Below are 24,609 nucleotides of genomic sequence, written 5' to 3' on the forward strand. Positions count from 1 at the left end.
AAATCGACAAGAAGGCAAATTGGAAAAATGCAAAAGAAGCCACTCCAAGAATAATTACAGCCCAAATCACTCAATACATTTATTCAAATATTTACAAAGAGCCTGCTCTAGGTTACAGCTTTCTTCTGTAAATTCAGTGTTTCTGTATAAGGGATACCATCTTTTTTTCCCCAGTGTTTTTACCGGGGTAAAATGTATATAACATAAATTTACCATCTTAACCATTTTTAAGTATACAGTTTAGTATTACGTACCTTCACACTGTTGTGCAGTCATCACCACCAGCCATCTCCAGAACTCTTTTCATCTTGCAAAACTGAAATTTACACTCTTTAAACTTCCATTTCCCCCTACCCCCACCCACAAGGCAACCACCACTCTACTTTATGAGTTGGACTACTACTCCAAGTACCTTATTTAAGTGGAGTCATACAATATTTGTCTTTTTGTGACTGACTTATTTCACTTAGCCTAATGTCCTCAAGTTTTATCCATGTTGTAGCATGTCAAAATTTCCTTCCTTTTTTTTTTTTTTTTTTTTTTCCGGTATGCGGGCCTCTCGCTGTTGTGGCCTCTCCCGTTGCGAGGCACAGGCTCCGGACGCGCAGGCTCAGCGGCCATGGCTCACGGGCCCAGCCGCTCCGCGGCATGTGGGATCTTCCCAGACCGGGGCACGAACCCGTGTCCCCTGCATCCGCAGGCGGACTCTCAACCACTGCGCCACCAGGGAAGCCCAAAATTTCCTTCCTTTTTAAGGCTGAATAATATTCTGTTGTATGTATAGACCACATTTTGTTTATCCATTCATCTGCTGATGGACACTTCGTTTGCTCCCATGTTTTAGCTATAGTGAGTAAGGTTGCTATGAACAGGGGTGTTCAGGGGTGCCATCTCTTATCAAGGAGATGGCCAAACATCCACTGTAACACACAGTGCAAGCAAAGCTATTTCTGCATTTGTGATATTCATTGTTTGGTCTCAGGTTTGCTTATACACTAACGTTTTGTTGGTTTGTTTTTATTTTTTATTTTCTTTGCTATTTCATTAACACTCTCATGAATTTCTAAAATCAACTCAGGGAAAAGGAACCAGGCTACCTTACATACTTAAGTATTAATTAACAGTAACATATTAAAGGAAGATTCTTCCCCCAATTAAATGCAAGTAACTCACAGGTGGAAAAAAATATTTAAAAATACCTAAGTTAAAAGTTTACATTAAGTACAAGCTGTATTTCCTAAATGACTTCTTTTCATCCTTCATTATCTAAACAGAAGGAATCAGACACGAAGTATCCCTTCTTTTCTTTTTTTTTTTTTTTTTGCGGTACATGGGCCTCTCACTGTTGTGGCCTCTCCCGTTGCGGAGCACAGGCTCCGGACGCGCAGGCTCAGCGGCCATGGCTCATGGGCCCAGCCGCTCCGCGGCATGTGGGATCCTCCCAGACCGGGACACGAATGTGTGTCCCCTGCATTGGCAGGCGGACTCTCAACCACTGCGCCACCAGGGAAGCCCAAGAAGTATTCCTTCTTAACATTTTCATCTGAACAAAAACAAGCTGAAATGCCTACCATTAAAAAAACAAGAACCAAAAAACTCTTACTTCCTTTCCCCTAATGCCCTTAACAATAAAAAAATACCCTTGAAAAATACATTTCTCTACTTAAACATATGAGTAGCGGACAAGAAAGGTGGAAAGAGGATATAATTGCATCTATTGTCATACAAATCTCACTTTAAAATGGAATTTTTAGGGATGCAACTTTTCTTAGTCATCTTTTTAAATGACTAACATCCTGGAGATATTCTTTGAAGGATCATTTGGAGGATTCCAAGATTTAAAAAAAAAAAAAACAAAAACACTTGAGGGACTTCCCTGGTGGCACAGTGGTTAAGAATCCGCCTGCCAATGCAGGGGACATGGGTTCGATCCCTGGTCTGGGAAGATCCCACATGCCGCGGAGCGGCTAAGCCCGTGCGCCACAGCTACTGAGTCAGCGTGCCACAACTACTGAAGCCCACATGCCTAGAGCCCATGCTCCGCCAACAAGAGAAGCCACTGCAGTGAGAAGCCCGTGCACCACAATGAAGAGTAGCCCCCACTCGCCGCAACTAGAGAAAGCCCGCGCACAGCTACGAAGACCCAACGCAGCCAAAAATAAATAAATAAAATATAAATAAATTTATAAAAAAAATAAATGGGTGAATTGCATGGTACGTAAATATCCCAAAAAAGCTGTAATAAAAGTTAATTTTAAAAAATACACCTGCAACCTTAATACAACAAAGTAAAACTTTCTAAATTCATTCTTCAAAATAAGTCACAAAGCACAAAAACTACAGAGCAGTGTTTCTCAAACTGGAGCACGCATCAGAATCCCCTGGAGAGCTTGTTAAAACAGGGTGGGTTCCACCTCCAGAGTCTGTGATTAATTAGGTCTAGGGTGGGATCTAAGAATTTGCATTTCTAGTGAGTTCTCAGATGACACAGATGCCGTGGGTCCGTTTGAAAACACCTGCTATATCCAAACCGGAGCACATTCTCTTGAGACTCAACCTATGAAGAAGCATGTACATTCCCTTTAAATTAATGTTAAAAACTCATCTTTAGCTATTCCTCCTAAAAGTAATTACTTTGTGTGATATTACTGTTTATTTAGCAGTTTTAGTCCATCCCTTTAATAAATTCTTTATGATAAAAAGTTTTTAGTACCCCTTCAGAGACAGCCAGGTCTCATTAAAGAAACTTATTACCCCAAGTGAGTATTGTAATGTGTGAATTTTGGTTCAGCGAATTTCTTTTAATTTGGGGGCTGATAATTATACTAGCACATATTTGGCAAGCAAGCTCCATTGAGAAAAATTAGGTACTTGATTACACTGAATTATTTTATACATTATTCTCTATCTCCATCTGCATGGCCCTTGAGGATACTGCCATAAACTAACAGCCACTGGATGGAAACAGCCCAGACACAGATTTGGTTTGATACATGGAATACTTGGGGGAGGGGGAAGTTATGCTTGGTCCAACACTTAAAAGTCAGGTGCTTTCACATTAAAATTCAGATTTCCACGTACCCTTAAAACTAAAAAAAAACCAAAAAAATCCGAAAATCTGGCAATGTCATTCCCAATTTTACATGTAAATAATCAGCCAGAGTTGGGCCACAGCTTAGCCTCTGTAGGCATGTGTATTTGAGTGCTGGGCGTAAGAGGAAACAGTAGTCTCAATTTCAAACAGTAGATATAAACTGGCTTAAATTCAGTGTGGTGTAGGCAGTTCCTTTGGACTCCCTCTCTTATGGCCTAAGGTTGTTGAGTTGTGTGATCTACCAGTAGGCCACCTCTGCGCTCTGGAAATTCTCTCTTTTTTTTTGCGGTACGCGGGCCTCTCACTGTTGTGGCCTCTCCCGTTGCGGAGCACAGGCTCTGGACGCGCAGGCTCAGCGGCCACGGCTCACGGTCCCAGCCGCTCCACGGCATGTGGGATCTTCCCGGACTGGGGCACGAACCCGTGTCCCCTGCATCGGCAGGCGGACTCTCAACCACTGTGCCACCAGGGAAGCCCCAGAAATTCTTACATTAGAAACTTTCAGGCTAATGACCATTCTCTGAAAAGCAGTTGTGTCAGGTTGAGACCCTTCATATGTGGCAAAAAGAACACTGTAAATGATGGCTGTGCCTGCAAAAACCTGCATGCAGAATGCCTATTTATTATTTTAACCTTTTTCTTGTGAAATAACACAGAAAAGTAAAATGGAATACATAGCTTAAAATACTGTACTCTACAGTAAACCTCTACTACCCAGTCAAGAACATCAGCACATCAGAAGTCCCTACAAAGCCACCTCCCAATCACAACACCCTACCTGCCTTTCTGAGGTAAACACTGACTTATATAATTTTTCCACCTAAACCTGCTTCCCTAACAATATCACTCAGTTCTGCCTGTTTCTAAAAGCCAGTTTTATAAATTTTGTCTCTTGTAAATGAAATTAAAATTTCAATTCTGTTTTTTTTTACATCTTTATTGGACTATAATTGCTTTACAATGGTGTGTTAGTTTCTGCCTTATAACAAAGTGAATCAGTTAAACAATATACATATGTTCCCATATCTCCTCCCTCTTGCGTCTATGTTTTTAAGATACATGTTAATGTGCCTTCTCTTTCCTCTTGATTAGCCTCACCAGAGATTTATCAACTTTATAGGTCCTTCCAAAGAGCCAACTCCTAGCTTTGTTGATCTTCTTTCTGCTCTTGTCTTTAGTAGTTTCTACCTTCTACTTGTTTTTTATTGTGCTTTTTTTTTTTTTTTTTTTTTTGCAGTACGTGGGCCTCTCACTGTTGTGGCCTCTCCCTCTGCAGAGCACAGGCTCTGGACGCGCAGGCCCAGCGGCCATGGCTCACGGGCCCAGCCGCTCCGCGGCATGTGGGATCTTCCCAGACCGGGGCACGAACCCGTGGTCCCCTGCATTGACAGGCGGACTCCCAACCACTGCGCCACCAGGGAAGCCCTGTGCTGCTTTTTTGACTTCTTGAGATAATATTTGCTAGTTACTTTCGGGTCTTTTTTCTTTTAAGGCTATACACTTTTCTATTAAGTACTGTTTATCTATATGCTATAAATTTTATATGAAATATTTTCATCATTTATTTAAAATACTTCTTAATTTCCATTGTGTCTTCTTTAACTCATTAGTTATTTAGGGTTATATATTTCAGTTTCCAAACATGGAGATAATATTCTATTTATCTGTTACTGATTTCCAGCATAATTACATTGGAATCAAAGTACATATTTTAGGTATAATATCAATCTTTGAAATTTGTTGAGGATTAACAATCCAGTCTATCATAAATTCTTGTAAGATATTATGTGCCTGCTTAAAAAGCATATGCACTTCAGTTTGGTGTAGTGGTTCACTAGAATATGTTTATATATCATGTTGATCATATTTTCAATAACCTTTACAGGTTTTTTTCATATGCTTCTATCATCAGTTACTGAGAAAGATGTGTTAAAATTTTCCACTGTGATTACACACTGTCTATTTCTCCTACAGTTCTGTAAAATTTTGCTTTATATATTTTGCAGCCATGTTATTAGGTACATATAAATATAGAATTCTATCTTCCTGGTGAATTAAAACTGATCATTGGAAAGTAATAGTAACACACAGTGATGCTTTTTGGCTTGAAGTCTATTTTGTCTGCTACTAACATAGCTACACCAGCTTTCTTGTGATTAGCATTTATATTATACACATTTTTACATCTTTTTACCTCCAGTCATTCTGTATTCACAGATTTAAGATATACTGCTTGTATAATGCATAAAACTGACAAAATCTAGTCTGAAAAATCTTTTGTCTTTCAACCACAATGGCTAGCCAATTTATGTTTAATGTAATTACTGATGAATGAGTTTAAGTCTACCACCTCTTCTTATGTTTTATATATTTCACTTGTTCTATGTTCCTTTTTTCTTCCTTTAAATTGCTTTCTCATTAGGGTGTTCCCTTTGTTAGTTAGAAGTTACAAAATTTTTCTATTTGTTTAATGTTTACTGTATTACAACATATATCCTTGATTTATCTAGGTGAAAAGTTAATCGACACCTTTACCCTCCTCCAAAACAATGCACAAATCTTAGAACAGACTAATTCCACTTACCGTCTCCCAACTTTTATGCTGTTTGCCCTGTATTTTAAATCTCTCTGTATTGTAAAAAATCCACCACTGTATTACCTTACACAATGTTCACTTTGAGTTACCCACATATTTACCACTTTGTTTTCATTTTTTTCTACACTTCTGACCTCCCATTTGGATTACTTTTCTCCTACTTGAAGAATACCCATTAGGAATTCCTTTTGTGCAAACAACTGGTGGTAGACTCTGTTTTGTTTATATAAAATACCTTTAACCTTCACTTTTACCTCTTTCTTTTCATTCTTGAACACTATTTTTTGCTGGGTCTAAAATTTGGGGCTGGCAGTTCTTTCTTTCAGCACACTGAAAACATTATTCCACTGCCCTTTGCTTTTCTGTGACAGAAAAGTCAACTGTCAGTCTGACCATCACTCTTCTAAAGTTAATGACATTTCCCCCACTCACTGCTTTAAGGTTTCTCTTTGTATTCTGTTTTCAGAAGTTTCATTGTGACAAGTCTAGGTGTGGATTTCATTTTATTTATACTGTTTGGGCTTTGTTGGGCTTCTTGGATCTTAAGTTTGAGGTCATTCATCTGTTTCAAAATGTTTAGCAATGATCCTTCCAATATTGCACTCTTTTTCTCCTCTCGTTTCGAAGACTCCAACTACATGATAGGCCTCACTCTTTTCTTACCTTCTCTTTTATATATTTCACTTTTTCCCCCTCTCTCTGTGCTTCACTTTGAATAGTTTCTTCTAACCAGTTCTTCAGTTCACTATTTGCTTTTCAGCTGTGTCCAACTGCCTATAAACTTGTTCATTTTGTTCTTACATTTTCAGTTCTGGAATTTGTTTCTTAATCTGCAAAGCCACAATTTAGAGTTTTCAGTCCTTGCTGAAAATAAAATTTGGTGTTTATTTCCTTTAATACTGTAAGCATAGTATTTTTTTTTTGTATTCACTTTTATTTTTTATTTTTTATTTTTTGCTTTATAACAAATTAAATCAGTTATACATATACATATGTTCCCATATCCCCTCCCTTTTGCGTCTCCCTCCCACCCTCCCTATCCCACCCCTCCAGGCGGTCACAAAGCACCGAGCTGATCTCCCTGTGCTATGCGGCTGCTTCCCACTAGCTATCTACCTAACGTTTGGTAGTGTATATATGTCCATGCCGCTCTTTCACTTTGTCACAGCTTACCCTTCCCCCTCCCCATATCCTCAAGTCCATTCTCTAGTAGGTCTGTGTCTTTATTCCTGTCTGTAAGCATAGTATTTTATACTCTGCCTCTGATAAGTCCAATATCTAGAATCTCTGTGAGTCTATTTCTGTTGTCTGTTGCTTTTGCTGGTTCTCACATATGGTGTCTTCTCTTCTTGTGTGCCTGGTTATCCAAAATTGTGGTCAGATGTTGTAACTGAAAATTTATTTGTAGAAATCATTTGAGAATAGAACATTATACCTTTCTCTGAGAACATTTCATTGCTTTTACCTGTTACCTATGGGCATTAGCTAAATGGAATCATCTTATTCCAAGTAAGCCTTACGGTTTCTGGGCCACTCAGATAATGTGAAACTCAGCTGCAGCCAATGTGAGAGTTGGTTTACTACTAGTTCACCCTTATTCCTAGACATATCTCTTCAGGGAGTCCCAATCCAAAGTAAGGAATAGTTCGCCAGGTTTCCCAGGTTTCAAAGACTCAGACTACAATTTTTATCTCCCTAACTTTGAAAGGACACCAAAGGTAAGCTCAGACTTTCAACTTCCTTTTCCTGGTCGGCAAATGACCACAAGACAAAAGTGATGCCAGTGCTAGGCTCACTCCTCTGTGTTTACATTCTCTCCCAAATCTTAACTCATCTCCTCACAATTTATTAGTTCTTAAATGTTTAAGCTTAAACACATTTTTATCTAGCTTCTTTAAGTGACTTCCGTAAGAGAGCTGTTTGAATTACATGACTTACCACTAGCTAAAGTAGAAAACTCCCAGCATTCTGTTATATGTTATAACGTTGGTACATGGCCTTAGCTTGACAACACCTACCTTAAGGTGAAAAGTACAAAGTCCTATGATATTCTTTGAAGAATAGTGACAGTTCTTCTTGGTAGCAACTTACCCCTATAGTGCAGAGCAACTATACAGGATGAGATTTCAAGTTATAGTTCCCCTTCCATCAACATATGAATGGATAAAGAAGATGCGGTGTGTATGTGTCTGTGTATACAATGGAATATTACTAAGCCATAAAAAAATGAAATCATGCCATTTGTAGCAACATGGTTGGACCTCGAGATTATCATACTAAGTCAAGTCAGACAAAGAAAGACAAATATCATATGATATCACTTATACGTGGAATCTAAAAAATAGTACAAATGAACTTATTTACAAAACAGATTCATAGAAACAGACATAGAAAACAAACATTGTTACCAAAGGGGAAGCGGGGAGGGATAAATTGGAAGTAGAGGATTAACAGATGCACACCACCACATACAAAATAGATAAACAACAAGGATTTACTGGAGAGCCCAGGAAGCTATAGTCAATATCTTATAATAGCCTGTAATAGAAATACATACAACTGAACCTAACGTAATATTATAAATCAACTATACTTTTTTTTTTTCTTTCCGGTACACGGGCCTCTCACTGTTGTGGCCTCTCTTGCTGCGGAGCACAGGCTCCAGATGCACAGGCTCAGCGGCCATGGCTCACCAGCCCAGCCGCTCCGCAGCATGTGGGATCTTCCCGGACTGGGGCACGAACCCGTGTCCCCTGCATCGGCAGGTGGACTCTCAACCACTGCGCCACCAGGGAGGCCCTAAATCAACTATACTTTTAAAAACAAAGTTATAGTTCCTGTAATTTATTCATTCTATGACCCTGGACAAAGATTTGTCTGCAAAATTGGGTAGGGAAATAATACTTCCACACTTACCAGAATATCAAGTGAAGGAACATAAAAGAACTTGAAAAAGCCTATAAAACCAACTAAAATTATAATTCTCTTCCCTCCTTTCTCTGCTCCATGGGTGAACCACTCATCCATGGCTCTGGGTAATTCATCACAGCAGGCTAGTGCTCAACTGGTAACTCAGGTCACTCATCACTGGCTGGCAACATTACACAAGACACAGTATTCTAGGAGCCAAACAAGAGCTACCTATTTCTATACTACTATCTATGTTTTTATATACTTCAGTATACATAGTGTGCTCACAGATGATGTACACACACACTATTAACCACTAGGGGTAGGTAGGTGGTATTTCAGGTACCTTAATAAAAAAAAAAAAGCATACTCCAGGTGTGGTTGGTTCACATTTGAAAGACTAGAAGTCCAACCTTCAGAGTCAGGCTATCTTAAGTGTATCAACTACAGCTACCTAAATCTATATTAGAGGGTCCCCTAATGAGAAAAGGAGGGTAGAAATAATTTTTCTGATTAAAATAATAGTGTTCAATATATATATGGGTTGGCTAGAATGATTGTACAGGGGCACTGAACCTTGTGTGTACATGTGGGTTGTAAGTATCTGGCAAAGCAGGCCACCTAACACTCTTTTCAGGGGCCCTCTGGGCCTAGGGCTCTGGTCCTGGGTCTGGACACTTAACAGAGAATTCCATCACCTGATCCAATGGAAAGGTTAGATATATCCTGTAATGAGAATATGTCCACACCTGTCTCTACTGAACTGATGCAGGCTACACAGCCAAAGCAAAAAGGTTGGGGCTTTTGTCTGTAAGAACAGGTTGAATGACTAACGTTTGTGCCTGCTTGCTAATAAATATTCATATGTGTGGCAAAATGTGGTCTGAGTCTTGATTTTATTGTTGCAGACCACATGGTAGCATAACCACCTCTAATTATTGGAAGCTACCGATGTCTACCAAAAAGATTTGCACTGCCGGGAGCAGTGAGACTGGCTCAGTTCAGTTTGCAACAATTGTGGTGCGTCAAATTTCCCAAATGATTACTGCTGGGACAGAACCTCAAAGCAGGAACATCATGCTGATCAAGCTGATGTACTAACTTGCCAGCCGGGACCCTCTAAGAGAAAGGCTGCTTCTCTTTAGTGGGAAAACCACAGGAAGCTACGAAGACAGCCTCGGGGTGTGGGTTTTGCTGGGAGCCTGCCAAAAACACCATCATTCTGTTTCTTGGCCCCTAGAATGCAACGATACCCAAGCTTTTTCGTTTTCTTTTTTTTTTTTTGCCTCCAATGATTTCCCCCAAACCACCTGGACTCGGTGCTCTACATAAAATGATGTCACTTGAACAGTATCTGTATTCAAAGGACTATATTAGAGGCAACTATCCTACTTGCTTCAGTAAATGCAAAACAGAAGCATTTGTACTTTCAAAACAGCACTTGTCTTGGATTCTTAACAGCTGTATGTCCTTACACGCCAAACGTTTTTAAAAATTTAAGCTAAAAATTTACCAAAATAGGAGAGTGAACTACGTTTGTCATAAACAGTTTTTTGAGGAAAACCTTGGAAACTTTCACCACCCACCCTGTATCGGTGGGGCACTAGACGTTGCTCCAGCCCACACAGTGTTCCTGATGGTAGTCTGAAGACACAACTCTCAGAAACACATTCCTCTCGGTATCAGGATTCCCCTTTAAAAAGACAAGTCCCCCAAGGGTAGTCAACCAACTGGTTCACCAAGGAGCTTAACCAATCTGTTCTTGAAACTGCTAAAAATTTAAAGTGGCTGAGTAATATTCCATTGTATCTATGTGCCACATCTTCTTTCTCCATTCATCTGTCGATGGACACTTAGGTTGCTTCCATGTCCTGGCTATTGTAAATAGAGCTGCAATGAACATTGTGGTACATGACTCTTTTTGAATTATGGTTTTCTCAGGGTATACGCCCAGTAGTGGGATTGCTGGGTCATATGGTAGCATGATCTGTGACCACCTAGAGGGGTGGGATAGGGAGGGTGGGAGGTAGGCTCAAGAGGGAGGGAATATGGGGATATATGTATATATATAGCCGATTCACTTTGTTATACAGCAGAAACTAACACAACATTGCAAAGCAATTATACTCCAATAAAGATGTAAAAAATAATAATAATAAAAAATTTAAAAATCTAAAGTGGGATCTTCCTCCAACCCCAAATGAGTACACTGGAATTCTCTGAGGGTGAATTAATCCTACCAGCTCATTGTCTGAGAGGCGTTTAATACGGTAGGTAAGTGAAGTGGGAGCTGGGAATCCTGGACTCCCATGAAGTTTCTCTGAACCTAGTGGTCTCTCTACCTAATAGACTGGTAAGCCCCCTTGCTAGCACCTTCACAGGAAGCTTGAAAGAGAGATTGGGAAAACACCCATCTAGTGATGCCAAAGGAAGGCAGAAATGCCACAGCCAAGGCAGCTGATCCTCTCTGCTCGTGTTGCACTGGCCCACTCACCGTACAGCTCCAGTGAGAGGCGGCAAGATGAATGAGGCTAGAGACAGGCCCGTGAGCAGCAGTGTGGGGCAGGGACCAGAACAACCGCACGAACAGGCAGCAGCCTGGTGCTGTCACAGAACTGCCATCCACACTCTCACGTCCTGGCCTCAAAGAGCACAGAGAAACTCAGAATTCAGAGGGAACACAGGCACAAAGTCTTTATCCTATAGGTTCACGTCAGCTCCTCTCAAGTCATAGGCCCAAAACTGGCCACAGATTACCTGCACAGGTCTTCAGGAAAAAAGAGGATTCACCCCTGCCCAGAGCACACACTCCTGGGAACATTAAATCTCATTTCGTTTTGGTTAATAATTAAACCCCTAGATTAACAGCTTACTTGAAAAGGAAAGAAAAAGACAAAGAATCTAATAGCCTGCACATTTAATATTTGCTGACCTCTTGAGGCCAATGCCCCTTTTAAAAGAATTGCTCATCCATTTTTATTCCCCTCCTTTTTTTGTCAACTTCTAAAGATGCCAAGGTTTTCACGGCTGTAAATTACAAAATGAGTGTACTTATAAAGGACACGGGAATGGCACCAGATCTCTGCTCGTACAAAGGAGCGATCGAAAACATTTACAGTGGCGCGCCCGTGACACTCGGCATACCGGCTCTTGTTTAATCTTCATAGCCACCAAAAAAGAATTTTTAACTATTTTCTACCTGAGGAAACTGAGGCTCAGGAACTTCAAGAAACTTGTCATAGGTCACGTAGTTAGTAGGTGGTGTCATCTCAAAAGCCAGTGCTCATTTCTAGTGTACAAACCATGTCCAAGTGTCCTGTTACCTTTCTGCCAGCTTGTAGTCAAAGGCTGGTATACTTGGAGTTCCTGGTACTGGGGCTCTCACTTGTTCAGACCTGCAAGCCATTTGAAGCCTCTGCAGTTCTTTAAAAAATTTTTAAACTTTTTCTTGCAGATGGCTCGTTCCCTTTATTCAACACACAGCTTCAAATTACTCTTGGCCTTTTCCAAAAAAATCAAACCCACTCTCAGAGGTCAAGAATTCACCACTGCTGAGGCTACTAAGAGGAAAATATTGTGAGATCTGAAGCAATTTCCCAAGAAGAACTTGTCAACTGTTTTGAGCTACCACAACAGAACTGAAACAAGTACAATGCCTCCCCCAACCGCACCCCACCCCCAGGGGTCACTGAAAGGGCCCATTTCTTGGGACTTGCAGTCCTTCTGCAGAGAGCATGATATTGCGATGCAGGACTCATTTTTCAGGTATTAAGTACCCACTGGAACATTCTCAATAATAGGAAGCAGTGAGTGATTAGGCAAAGAAAAGCAGATGTTGTGAAATAAAACTCTTACTCCTCCAGTAGGGCCAAGTGCTGCGTATGTGTTTTTGCTTTCTTACTTATGCATGTTATTCTACCAGGAAGTCATTTTGCTCTCAATTATTATTATTATTTTTAAATCCACTTGCATTGTGACTGAAGTCAAGTTTGTCAGGTCAGACTGAACTAACAGAAAATCCAGATGTGGGTACAGTAGCAATCCCACGGACAGTTTCTAGTCAGGCTTACTTCTTTAAGAAAGAGCGGTGTGGAGCTCACGTTCCATGCTCAGGATGTGTGAGGGGTTTTAATGCAACAGAGAAACATTGCCACCTCCTTCAATCCCACTTTTGTTATCACCTCCCTTTAGGGTCCTTCGTGAAAAAGTTGAAAAAGTTGACATAAGAGGAAAGGCAAATGTGAAGTTCAACTGAGAACTGGGAAAAACCCAAGTTTTCTCTCCCACCTTTACAAACAACACAAAAATATACTTTTGCACAGATTTCTGTTCCAAGGTGGAGTGCTGATAAAGGTCTTAAAAATATCCAAATGCTTCAGTAACTCAAGTCAACTGCCAAGACACCTAGGCTGTCTGGAGTTCTGACTGTGGGCCTTGTGACCATTCAACACACCCTTCAAAGCAGTCCTCATGGGGATGGGCAATCATCCCAGCAATGCTGCCGTTCCTTAAAACTCTGTTGGATGCACACTTACTTAGTGTCAAGATAGTTCTTCTAATTTACAAGATTTGCTGTGTCTGTTCTCCCATTGACTGTTCACCTTTGGCACGCTTGCAGCCCTGTCAGGACCACAGAGCAGCTATTTTCCCAGTTTTAGTCTGATAGTTATAAATTTAAGATATCTAACTTTGGTGTGTGCTTCAGCCAGCCATTAGATACTCCAGAAAACAGAAATATGTAGTCTTTTCTTCTTGCTAAGAAAAAAAGTTTAATAAAACTTTCATGCTGGAAGAATTACTTAAAACCAGGGAAGGCCAGATGCTTTAGAATTTATCACTATCACCACCTAAGATGTTATATAAACAAGTTATAACAACAGTAACTTTGGGAATAGGATGTTCTCAAACAGTTCTTTCAATCTTCTATGGCAAGAAAGGCTGTAGTGATAAGTACTTTTAGAAATACCTGGACAGGATATTGGAAGACCTTTTAGAAAAAATAAAATGGACTTTTAAAAATCCTGCAGGAGAGCAACCAAAACTCTGCAAAAAGCTCACTGCCAGAATGTGTCCTTTCATAAAATGTTAAGTCATCTCTGATGAATCCCAAAGGCTCCTTATTTTAATATACTTTGGAAATGATCTTCCTACACAATAACAAATCATCGAAAGCATGAACTAAAGCAAATGAGATAGTAAAAGCTGGAAAGAAGCTCAGCTGAACAAATATTCAGAGCACTGAAATGTAACATTCAATTATAGCTACCACCTATGGCTTCATGATCAATCATGCCTCTGCACGAGTAGGCAAAGAGCGTCTGCTACCAAGCCTTAGCTTCCTACCCGACTGAGTACCTGGAGGGCACAGCCTATCTTCCCATTCTTCCTGTTGTGCTGTTCATTTATTCATCTACAAAAACACTCATTAATTTTTCTCACCATTCAAAATATATTTAACCAGTTCCTACCTTTTGCTAGGAACTAATTATCCCTTCTAAGCTTAGGAACATTTCTTGGGTCAAGATGTTTAAATAAGTTGATGTGTTTGAGGTATATAATCGTGTAGTATAATTTTCCTATCTTGTCCAGAAAGATATAATCAGAAACTTCAGAGAATGTCCTACTGACCTCTGTATCATCCAAAAATATATCATGAAACAGAAGCTCCAATGTTTATTGAATTGCTATGACAACAGTCATTAAAATAAACAACCAAACCTATATTTACATGAGTTTAAGTACTCAATTTAAACAGTTATATATATATTATATGCAACCTGTGTATGTATAAGCATGTACATCCATAAAATGTTTCCCAATTCAAGCTGATGGCACTCTTATTTCAAAAAACCAGCAGTTACTACCATGTTCTTCCCTCCCTACCTTACAAAGGTACTAAGGGTGGAGGGAGGAGGGAAGAAGACAAATGTATTACATAAATAAGAAGAAAAGAAGGAACATGAACAGATGACAGCTGGGGCTCTTTGCCCATCTGGAGTCAAATCAATGCACCACTAGAGAAAGGACAAATAACCCTTAGAACTCTGAGCAGCTTCGCTGTCTCTCCCCTCCCCCACCTGGATGCCGCATGGCCTAAAGAAACAAAGTAGCTGATCAAGAGACTACAACAATGTCAGAGTCAGGTAACAAAACCCAGTGGTAGATCAGCCCAAGCATCTCCCTTTACTACAGTTGAGGAAAATGAGTCCCCAAAGAGAGAGGGCTATTTTCCCAAGCCACACAGAGAGGTCATCGTGGGGCTGTGGCTGGCTGCACCCACATCCCCCAGGGCCTTGTCTGGGAGAGTGTGGGAATGGTACCAAAGAAGAACTCAGAGCAAGGATGCCTTCCTAGGATCCACGGGCATGTTTCAGGGACTTCACAAAGCCAATGAAATTGCCTGCAAAATTGTGTGGCTTCCACTTTTCAGGGGAGCAGGTTTACTGCTTTTATCAGTCTGAACGAGGTCCATGACTCAAAAAATTTAAGAACCACTATGTCAAGGGTTGGGCTTGGGGGAAAGGCTAAAAGTGAGTGAGATTAATTCCAACTTAAAGGAACTCAGATTTTCAATAACCTGAAGACTACGCTTGGGCCAGGCAGCCAGTGGAACCATCTAAGGAGAACACAGCCCTAAATTTTCTGGTCTGGATGTTAGAGATCCTCTAAGGAAAAAAAAAAAATGTGTTTGGACAGGGAAGGCATGTCTCTGTGACCTCAGGTGACAGAGAAAGGAGTAAGCAGCACAAACTAACTACCGATTAGGTGGTCTCAGGTTAGAAGTAACTAGCAAGACTGAGTTCTCTGGAATCACAGAAAAGGTTTTGGCAGTAATAGTCATCATGAGCCATGATGGAAGGTTTCTGCAGCCTTTCAGAGCCAAGGCAGACTTGACTTTCAATCAGGCCTTTCACTGTACCTGCTTGTGAACAGTGACCCCAGAAAGGGTGCCACACACCCCGGAAGACCTAATGCAATCACAGGGGTCTTTGTTTTCCTCTTATTTCTGATGTCAACATCAGTCCCAGGAGTGGGCAAAGGCCTTGGTACTTGGTCACAGGGAACTGGACACACGTCAGCCATTGCAATTTCCCTGGGAAACAGAAAATATTTTCCCCACTCTATGGATGAGGAAATTGAAGCAAAGGGAGAAACGTCCAAGGTTTTTCAAGGAGGTGAAGAGCCAAGAGCTCTGAGCTTAGGGCTTGTAGCTAAATACTCCACACTGGCTCTCGCTGGATATTCCATCTCCTTTTGGGAAGCGAGCAGTTCTGGAAGTTGGGGGAACTCTAGTTGCTAAGGACAAGATGTGAGATACAGTTTACACCACACAACTATCCATATGGAATCCATCGCACATTAAAACAGGAGACTTGAGGCCTCACTAGGTAAATGAGATAGAAAAAGGGAACCTGGGGGTTACTCATCATTTTCCAAATCGGAGATTTATGTCCCTTTTGGAAAGAAGAAGGAACACCTGGCTGCAGCCCAGTTTTGAGTAATATTTGCCACTGAGAAGCCGTTTGCAAAAATTCCTGGCACAACTTTGGAGAGCTCTTCCGATGGGGCTCTGGCCAGTCCTTGTAAATGACTGAGATTTAAAACCCTATCAAATCAGAGAAGCAGAGAGTATGCTTGATGCAGCACCATAAATCCCTCTCTGTAAAGCTAATTTCAAACTTACAATAGCAATGTTCAGAGAGAAAAATTATCTGCACATACCCATAAAAGATAGGGTATTTTTTTTTAAGCCAAGAAGGGTAGACTTCAATGCCTAACAATGATCTGCGTGGCTGGAATACAGTCGATTACTTCCTTAAATCTATTTTCTGATTTTTCTGCAACGAAAATGCATTGCTTGGGGAATAAAGAATTAAATAAAAGTAAGTAAAGGAAATATAAAAGCTAGCAACTTCAAGTGTCAATAGACAGCCAGAGCTTATCTCATCCGACTGACTCATTTAACAAAAGAAAGGGAGGCGGGCAGAAGGGGGGAGCACCTTGCTCGTGGTCCCTCAGCTGCCCAGCAAGGGATGGAGAGCCAGGACCTGGAAATCCCCCGCCTGCCTTCCTGTCCTCTCCGCCCCGCCCCACCCCCCCAACGGGCTGCAGTTGCTGGATTCCTTAGGCTAGGAAACCCCTAAGCCTGATGCAAGGTGAGAAAGAGCCTCGAGTGCTAGACAAAGTACAGCCAGATTCCAGCTCAAGAAGAGCTGAAATGAAAATGGCACTCACCAAGACAAGAGGACAATCTGAAGGGAATGAGGTGTCCCAGGCTCTGTCACAACTGCTACACAGAACAACTTCATAAATGTGCCCTGTTTTCTTGCCTCTGGCTGGCACTCATGTGATCCCCCCACGCCTGGAATACCTTCCCTCTTGTCCTCTCTCCCATGTATTTCTACAAATTCCTACTCATCCTTTAACATCAACTTACAAGTCCCTTGCAAGACCTTCCCTGGTCTTCCCCATTTACAAAGCTAATTGGTACCAGGACACCTTAAGAAGAGGATATACCTTGACTGTAGAGCATATAACAATGTTAGGGAGATCGGCATTGGTTTATAGGTCTCTCTCACTCTTTTGATAGTGTTCTTTGAAGGCAGTGGCTATTTTAATCACCTCCATATCTGTGGTACACGGCAGGGACTCAAATGTCAGCTGAATAAACGTATGTCTGCTAACAGACACACAGTAAGAGTTTAACCTCTCCTTCCAAATCTACCATTTGTCTTTCTCTCCTCAACGGTGCATCTGCAGAACTTTTAGGTAATAGGATGCTTTGGGATAGAGGTTTTTCTTTAAAGAAAGTTTAAATACTTGAGTTTAATTTTTGGCATTTCATGCTTCTCTTTTCTTAACAAAGAGAAGAGAAATGAGAGAAGAAAGGTAGGATTATATTAATATCAAAAGATAAATGGACAGGCTGACTATGACAAAGGCAAAAAGCAAGCACAGTTTACCATATGATGATACCAGCTGACACATATTCTACACCACCCTCTCTCTGTCACTCCAAGACACACATACACAGGTGCACATAAAAAACTAATAACAAGTCACTTTGGGAAGTTCAGTCATAACCTATCAACAGAAGACCCCATCGTATAGTAAACACCAGAGTGAGTATATTATTAGGGTTGCTAATGGCTAATTAAAATCTGAAGATCAGGTTTCTGGGCACATCTTGCTACATCTGTGCACTAGGCAGTCCCAGACGGTATGAAAACCAAGTTTGGGGCCTGCTTCTTCGTAATAGGCTGTTCCTGCAATATTGCCAAGGTTGTGACAGAATCGTGCGACAAGATCAAGAATCGTCTGCCTGCAGTCGCCTCAGGCACAGCCCTGCTCCTGACTCTGCATATCTGAGAGAAGTTTCCAGTCAACTTCCGGGCCCCAGGAACAAGGCTACTGTTACATAAAACACCAGAAGGGGCCTAGTTTTCCTCCTTCTAGGGAAAGAGAACAGTCACAATACTCAACATACTGCTCCCCTCCCCCAGGACTGACTGCGAAGGGGTACAAGGGAACTTTCTGGGGTAATGGAAACATTCTATGTCTTGATTGAAATGTAGGTTACATGGGTGTATGTGTTTGTCAAAATTATAGTATTGTCCTCTTAAGATTCACGCATTTCACTGTATGTAAATTTTGCCTAGAAAAAAAGAACCATGCACAATGATCAAACTCTAGGTAATAGGTTTACTATCTGCAGTAGTATGGACTAGCAATTTTGGAACTACTTCCTGTGTACTCTAGGCTTAAGCAAGTAAGTGAATATATGCAGGATACTGGGAGCCAGGTTTCTCACTGTTGGGGAAGGTAGTTACAAATATGGAAAGGGGAAAGTTAACATTACCAAAGGGGATAAAATATATCATGTGCCTCCTAACATGAGGATACATCATCATTTCTTTGGTATTCCTGCCAAAAATTCATAACCTGAATCTAATCATAAGGAAACATTAGACAAATCCAAATCGAGGGAAATTCTACAAAATAACTGGCAAAATGTCAAAGTGGTGAAGTGAAGAAAGACAAAGAAAGGCTAAGGAACTTTTCCAGGTTGAGGGAAGCCAAAGGGACATGACAACTAAATGCCCGATCATGAACTGGATTCTGGTCTGGAGAAAAAACTTATGAAGAACATTACTAGTACAAATAACAACATCTAAAATATGGACCGTGTATTAGATAACAGTATTACACAAACTTTAAACTGCCTGAATTTGATAAGTGCATTGTGCTTATGTAAGATAATAACCTTTTTCTTAGGAAACATATGTTGAAGTATTTAGCTATGAACAATCACAGTGTCTCCAATTCACTCTCAGAGTTTCAAGAAAAAGAGGAGAGGCAGGGAGGAGAGCACATACACACAAATGGGAAAAAATGTAAACACTTGGGGGACCTGGGGAAAGGAGTTCCTCGTACTATTCCTGCAACTTGTCTGTAAGTTTAAAATTATATCAAAATAGAAAGGTACCCCTCCAAATACCCTAACTTCCCCCAAATTACTTAGGTGAAAATCTAAAAACAACAAATTAACTCAATGTATTACAAGAAATTCTTTCAAGAAGATCGGTTTCAAATTACTTTTCCCTTTGGTAGCAATTCCACAAAACTATTTGGCTCTGAATTCCTTTTTAAAACTAAAAAAGGACTCATATACCTTCAAATAGGGTTTTTTGAAATTCTAGTGACAGATACTATCATTTTGGAAAGTGTTACAAGGCAATAAATAGAAATTGGAATGAAAGCGACTCCTCACCACCCTCCTCCCTCCAGATTCTTCAATATTTTTTCTGGAAGACGGAACAATTCACCTGGCTGTATGCCAAGCTAAAATCAAACAGGATAAGGAACAATTTGCGTGTAGATGATTTAGCCTTCCCTGCCACAGAAACAGAGAGCTGTACTCTTCCCCACCTCAGGCCTTATAAAAGGTCTATATTTTATTTATATAAATAAGGTGATGAAGGCATTTCTACTCAGCATAGTTTATTCTACCTCCCCAATCTTTCTGTACTTGTGCTTAAATCAAGACACAAGCATGGCCTTAGTGCTAGGGGGAAAAAAAAGCAAAAATACTGAACACTACCAAAGGAAAAAATTACTTCATGGATGTCAAAGGAGAAATTTTTAAAACTCATTTTTAGCCTCAAAGAATTTTTTTGAAACAATAACAACTATGATATGACTCAGTATAAAAAATATTATGCTAAGTATGAATTAAGAAAAATTCACATGCACAGAGATGAAAGTGTAATTGGATTTGTCATTTCAAAGTATTAATGCTGTGTTTGCAGATAATAGAGAATGACATTCTCCTAAGCGAATAAATAAGTTAGCCAAGTAAGTAAATGCTGTGTTTCTACTGTAAGGAAATACATGCACCAATGAAGCAACCTTTTCAGCACAAAAGAAATTTAATACCCAGACCACATGAAAAGTGATCGCTATGGGAATAGCACAGCTGTTAAAATCCAAGTCAGTTTGTATTAAATCGTCCAGCATGTTTATGTAAAGCAGGACTCTCAGAATGACCACCAAGGGGAAATAATTTTGCTAACAAAGAAGTAATACCTATAATTAATTTAATGCTTACAATAAGTGTGAAAGAAAAATGCAAAGCTATTCTCTTTCAAAGAATGTAAGGGGCCTCAGCTAGCTGGTATGCTTGTGATCCTTTTGTAAACAGTATCTAAAGGGCTAATTTAATTAGAAATAGAACAAGAAAAAATGAGTGTTTGCATTTCACTTAGAGAACCCAATTATCGTTATTTCATTGACTAACCAGATTTACATAAAGCCACAGAAAAACCTCTGGCACCGGTGCCGAACAATTTCAATATGAAAATTAATACTGCCAAGTTATTTTGAGACCAATTAGCTTAGCCATTCAAAGAAAAAAATGTGCTCCACTGAAGAGCACGTAATCCTAAAACCTGCATTTCTGAAGACAGAAGTGCACACAGACGTCCTTGAGGCCCTGACTCGAGAAGATAGAAGATGCCTTAAAGAACCTACAGAAAAAAGGAGCTCATGGATAATTACTAAGAAACAGCTTTAAATCTCAACAGAGACACTTGGGATGCATAACGATAGAACAGGAGCTTAGTTTACTTTTGAAGAAAAGAGAGAAAGAGTTACTCTAAGTTTTTGAGCACCTAAAATTAACCAAATTTATCAACATTGTTTGTCAAATCTGAGTTAACTTTTTTTTTGGCCGTGCCGCACGGCATGAGGGATCTTAGTTTCCTGATCAGGGATCGAACCCGTGGCCCCTGCATTGGAAACTTGGAGTCTTAACCACTGGACCACCAGGGAAGCCCCCTGAGTTAACTTTTTAGAGAGACTGACTGGTCAGGATTGTGCTTCTCATAAGACAAGACCCAGGTAAAGTTTTCAAAGAAAGCTTGTCATCTCAGAGTGGAGAGACTATCCCTAGAATTCAATCCCTTTCAGAGTGCCAGATGTAGGCTACACAGCAAAGTCCCAAATTATAACTGAGAGGCCAGAGTTTGGGATTAATGACCCCAATGCTATTTTGCATAACACTTGAACATGAAAGTCTTATCAAGAATCATGAGTTTTAAAAGCCCAGGTTAAATCACTGGGCATTAGAAGGCTTAAAGAGGTATCCAAAAGGAAATCAGCTATAACACACAGTGTACATGTAAAAATAACTCAGACTATCTCAAAGCCTATTAAAAAATGAGATGCCATCACTGTAGTTTTGAGATACATCAGCCGTTTCCCATTACAATGGAGGGCATACCAGCTCTATTTTTAGAGCCTCTGGAAAGATCAAAGCTGAATGGGCCCTTTTATTGGCTCCCCATCCAGGGCCCTAATCTCTGTTTACTCTTTCTTTGTCATTATGTAGATCTCCGAAAGACACACCACCAGGACTGCCTGCTACCCCTCATCCCCTGAGTAACACTTAAAAATTGCTCTGTGACGGTCGGTACAAGCGAGAAGCTCTCTGGGGAGGAACAGAGACGAGTAAAGTTCAAATTCGAGTCAAAATTACCATCGTGCTTCAAGTACTGATACAGAACTATAGTAATCTAATTCAGTCTCTCTCTCTACACTATAAACCACACTTTCTCAGTCTGGTTTCTCTGTGAGAAGGAATACAGATAAACGAAAACACAATCCTTTCTGGTTTGGCATTTTTAGGCCCTCCCCCCCTCCACAGAGAGCCCTCAGCTGATTTCAGTGCCTCTGGCTAGTAAGGCTGAAGAGCTCATTTTAAACAACAAGTCCCATGAATGTAGAACGACTTACTTTGGAAGAACAAGCTGTACATTTGTCAAATGCCAGGCTGACAGGAAGGACATTATCAAATCGAGACAGAAATCCTCGTATCTAAAAACAAACACAATAACGCACATCAGGCCCAGGATGACACTCTTGGTACAGATTAACAAAAATGAAGTTCAATGTGGATATTTTCCCTCGTACTATATAATCAGTTTGAGGAAGAACTATATGAGGTCTTTTATTCCATTAAGAACTGGTCTACAAGCTTTGCACATATTTGAGACCTAAACACAAATTGACTCCAAAATATAAAAAGAAAGCTGTAAAATCTGAAGTATTGTTTTCATAAATGTCTTCAAATACATAACCAGTCAACTAGTTTATTACTGACAATTCTCATGTATGTTACAGTGAATACAGGACAAGTGTGCATTTTTGGGATGTGGTATTGGGTGCGGCCTCACTAGGTAAGAAGGGCTGGGGACTACAGAAGGCAGAAATGGTCCTAAATATAGATCCAGTTACTTGCCTGAGTTGGAACAGACAGGGATAAGATGGAGCGCATTACCAAGTTTATGGGGAAACAGCGCCACCTTGAGCACCTCAGTTATAATTTCTGAATTACAACTCATTTCCATTTACGGGGTATCAGTTATAACCAGGTTTCGCAAACTGACTTAAGTAATTCAGACACTACACTTCCAGAACTACACTGACACCAAAAGGGGACTTTAAACTGTTACATATATCATTTAAACATTATTACTCAAAATATGTACGGTGAAATCTCTAAAGTCTCCATAGGACTCAACATTTATAATAAGCCAAACACCACCAATCTTCTCTTGAGTTAATTTATTTGATCTTGACAACTACCCCACTGATGAAACTCCGGCTGGGAAGGGTGAAGCATCTTGGTTCAGGTCAACAAAAAGTGACAACGCTAAGATCCAGAAGCAGGCCCCTGATGCCAAACCTGGCCAGGCCCTGGCCTGGGCTCCCTCTCTCCTTCCTTTCCCTTCCCTCCCTCTCAGGACAGCAAAGCTTTTGTATTCAATGTGAGGGCTCACCACACATTTAACAGCCTCACTTGAATACAGCAAAAGAACCAACCCCCGCCCCCCGCTCTCCCCCGCAGTCCTTGCTGCCTTTAGCCACCCTACCAGCACTCCCCCAAAACCAAGGAAAACCTGGCGGACTCTTTAAAGAGACAGGCTTCCTTCCGAGCGTGGGCAACTCCACCTTTAAGCCCACACTGCAACTAGTCTAGTTACATTTGCATACTTATTGCTGGAAGATCTAACCTTAAAGGAAACGCCTATAGCAATCTTTTAAATGTCGTTATCTATATGTTATGAGATTTCAATGTAATCCAAAGACAAAAGAGTGTTTGGTAGAAATGATAAGCTAGATAGCTGGGATAAGTTAGCTGGCCTCACGGTGAACCTTTGAAAATGTGACAATCTTTAGTTCTCTGTATCTTAGGAAAGTGGTGACCATTTCCGAATACAGTGCTTGAGGCACAAGCAGGGTCCTAAGTTTGCTCTCCAGGTCACCAAATCAAGAGAAGGCAAACCAGCAGAAAAGACTATAACGGCAGGTCACAAATGGATATGTTGAGATCCTCATGAGATCTGGAAGTTACAGGCCCAAAGAATTCTCATAATGAGTCTCCTTCTATCTCAATGGCTTTAATATTAAATTTACCTAGAAAAATATTTATCATATGTAGTATATTTTCCATTAAAATGTTCACTGATATAGCCTACAGGTTACTGTCTCCATATAGGCTTCACGAAAAGGTCTCCTGATTCTCTTTTCTCTCACACAGGTAATAAACTTTCCTTGTGTTGTGCAAAGAAATACTGGTATTTTTCTCTGCTAAACTGTTCCACAATTGGAGGTGCGGAGTTAAAGGCGAAGGGAAGGGAGAGAGTAGACCCAGTTAGGAGCAGAAAGGAAGGGAGAAAAGGGAGAGGAAGGAAGGAAGGAAGGAAAGAGAAAATATAAACCAAAAACGCAGGTGGTGAGCAACAGAAAGGAGCTGAAGTGAATGGGGTGGCCAAGCAGGGGCACCCACACCATTGTTTAGCACCCCAGGCAGCTCTTTACCAGGAAACTGACTCATTTTCCCAGGAAATGAAGTAGAATAACATCTGTGTGTGAGGCCTTTCAAATTCCCCAAGTTGGTATCAGAAGGCTCAGAACTCCACCAAACTAATTCCAGTTTTAGGAAATTTAAAAGAGGAAGGCCTGTTCTCACACCAACTGCGACAGACTCCTAACAGGCACCTCCACAGGTGAGCTCTCTCCCTCCCACTGAATTCAACACTCTGCTATGGATTAATTTTCCTAAGACACAGCTCTGAGGTGTGTCACTTTTTATCAGCTTCCTAGAGCTGACCAAAAACGCAGAGAATTCCTCATGCTGGCACTCAAGGTCCCCCCTAATCTGGGCCCATTTTGCCTTTCTGATCTTTTCACAGGCTTCATACAACTACTAAGCTCAAGTACAACGTCCCTCCCAAAGACATTCCTGCGTTGCTGACCTTGTCTCATGCCGAATTCTGCGACTCAGAGCTCTTCCTTTGGGAAGCAGCTATATAACCAAATCTACATCTTCCATAATAGTCACTCAAGCTCAAACACACCTCTTTCATAAATACTCAATCCACCCACCACTTGACTTAGAGATAATGCCTTCATTATGTGAAATCCTTCTTTTTGGTATTTATCACCA

At 40.6% G+C, this 24,609-nt stretch overlaps 1 protein-coding gene across 1 annotated transcript in view; it reads right to left on the reverse strand.

Moving 5' to 3' along the window:
• The window catches only part of ATG7 (autophagy related 7), a 240,430-nt gene that overhangs the window by 136,107 nt on the left and 79,714 nt on the right, over positions 1 to 24,609 (reverse strand). The window contains exon 17 of the mRNA XM_082638757.1: positions 21,894 to 21,974. Coding sequence (XP_082494883.1) covers positions 21,894 to 21,974 — 81 coding nt within the window. The remainder of the gene's footprint in view (positions 1 to 21,893; positions 21,975 to 24,609) is intronic.

The sequence above is a fragment of the Mesoplodon mirus genome (assembly GCF_964341445.2).
Source record: "Mesoplodon mirus genome assembly, chromosome: 12".
Lineage (NCBI taxonomy): Eukaryota > Metazoa > Chordata > Mammalia > Artiodactyla > Ziphiidae > Mesoplodon > Mesoplodon mirus.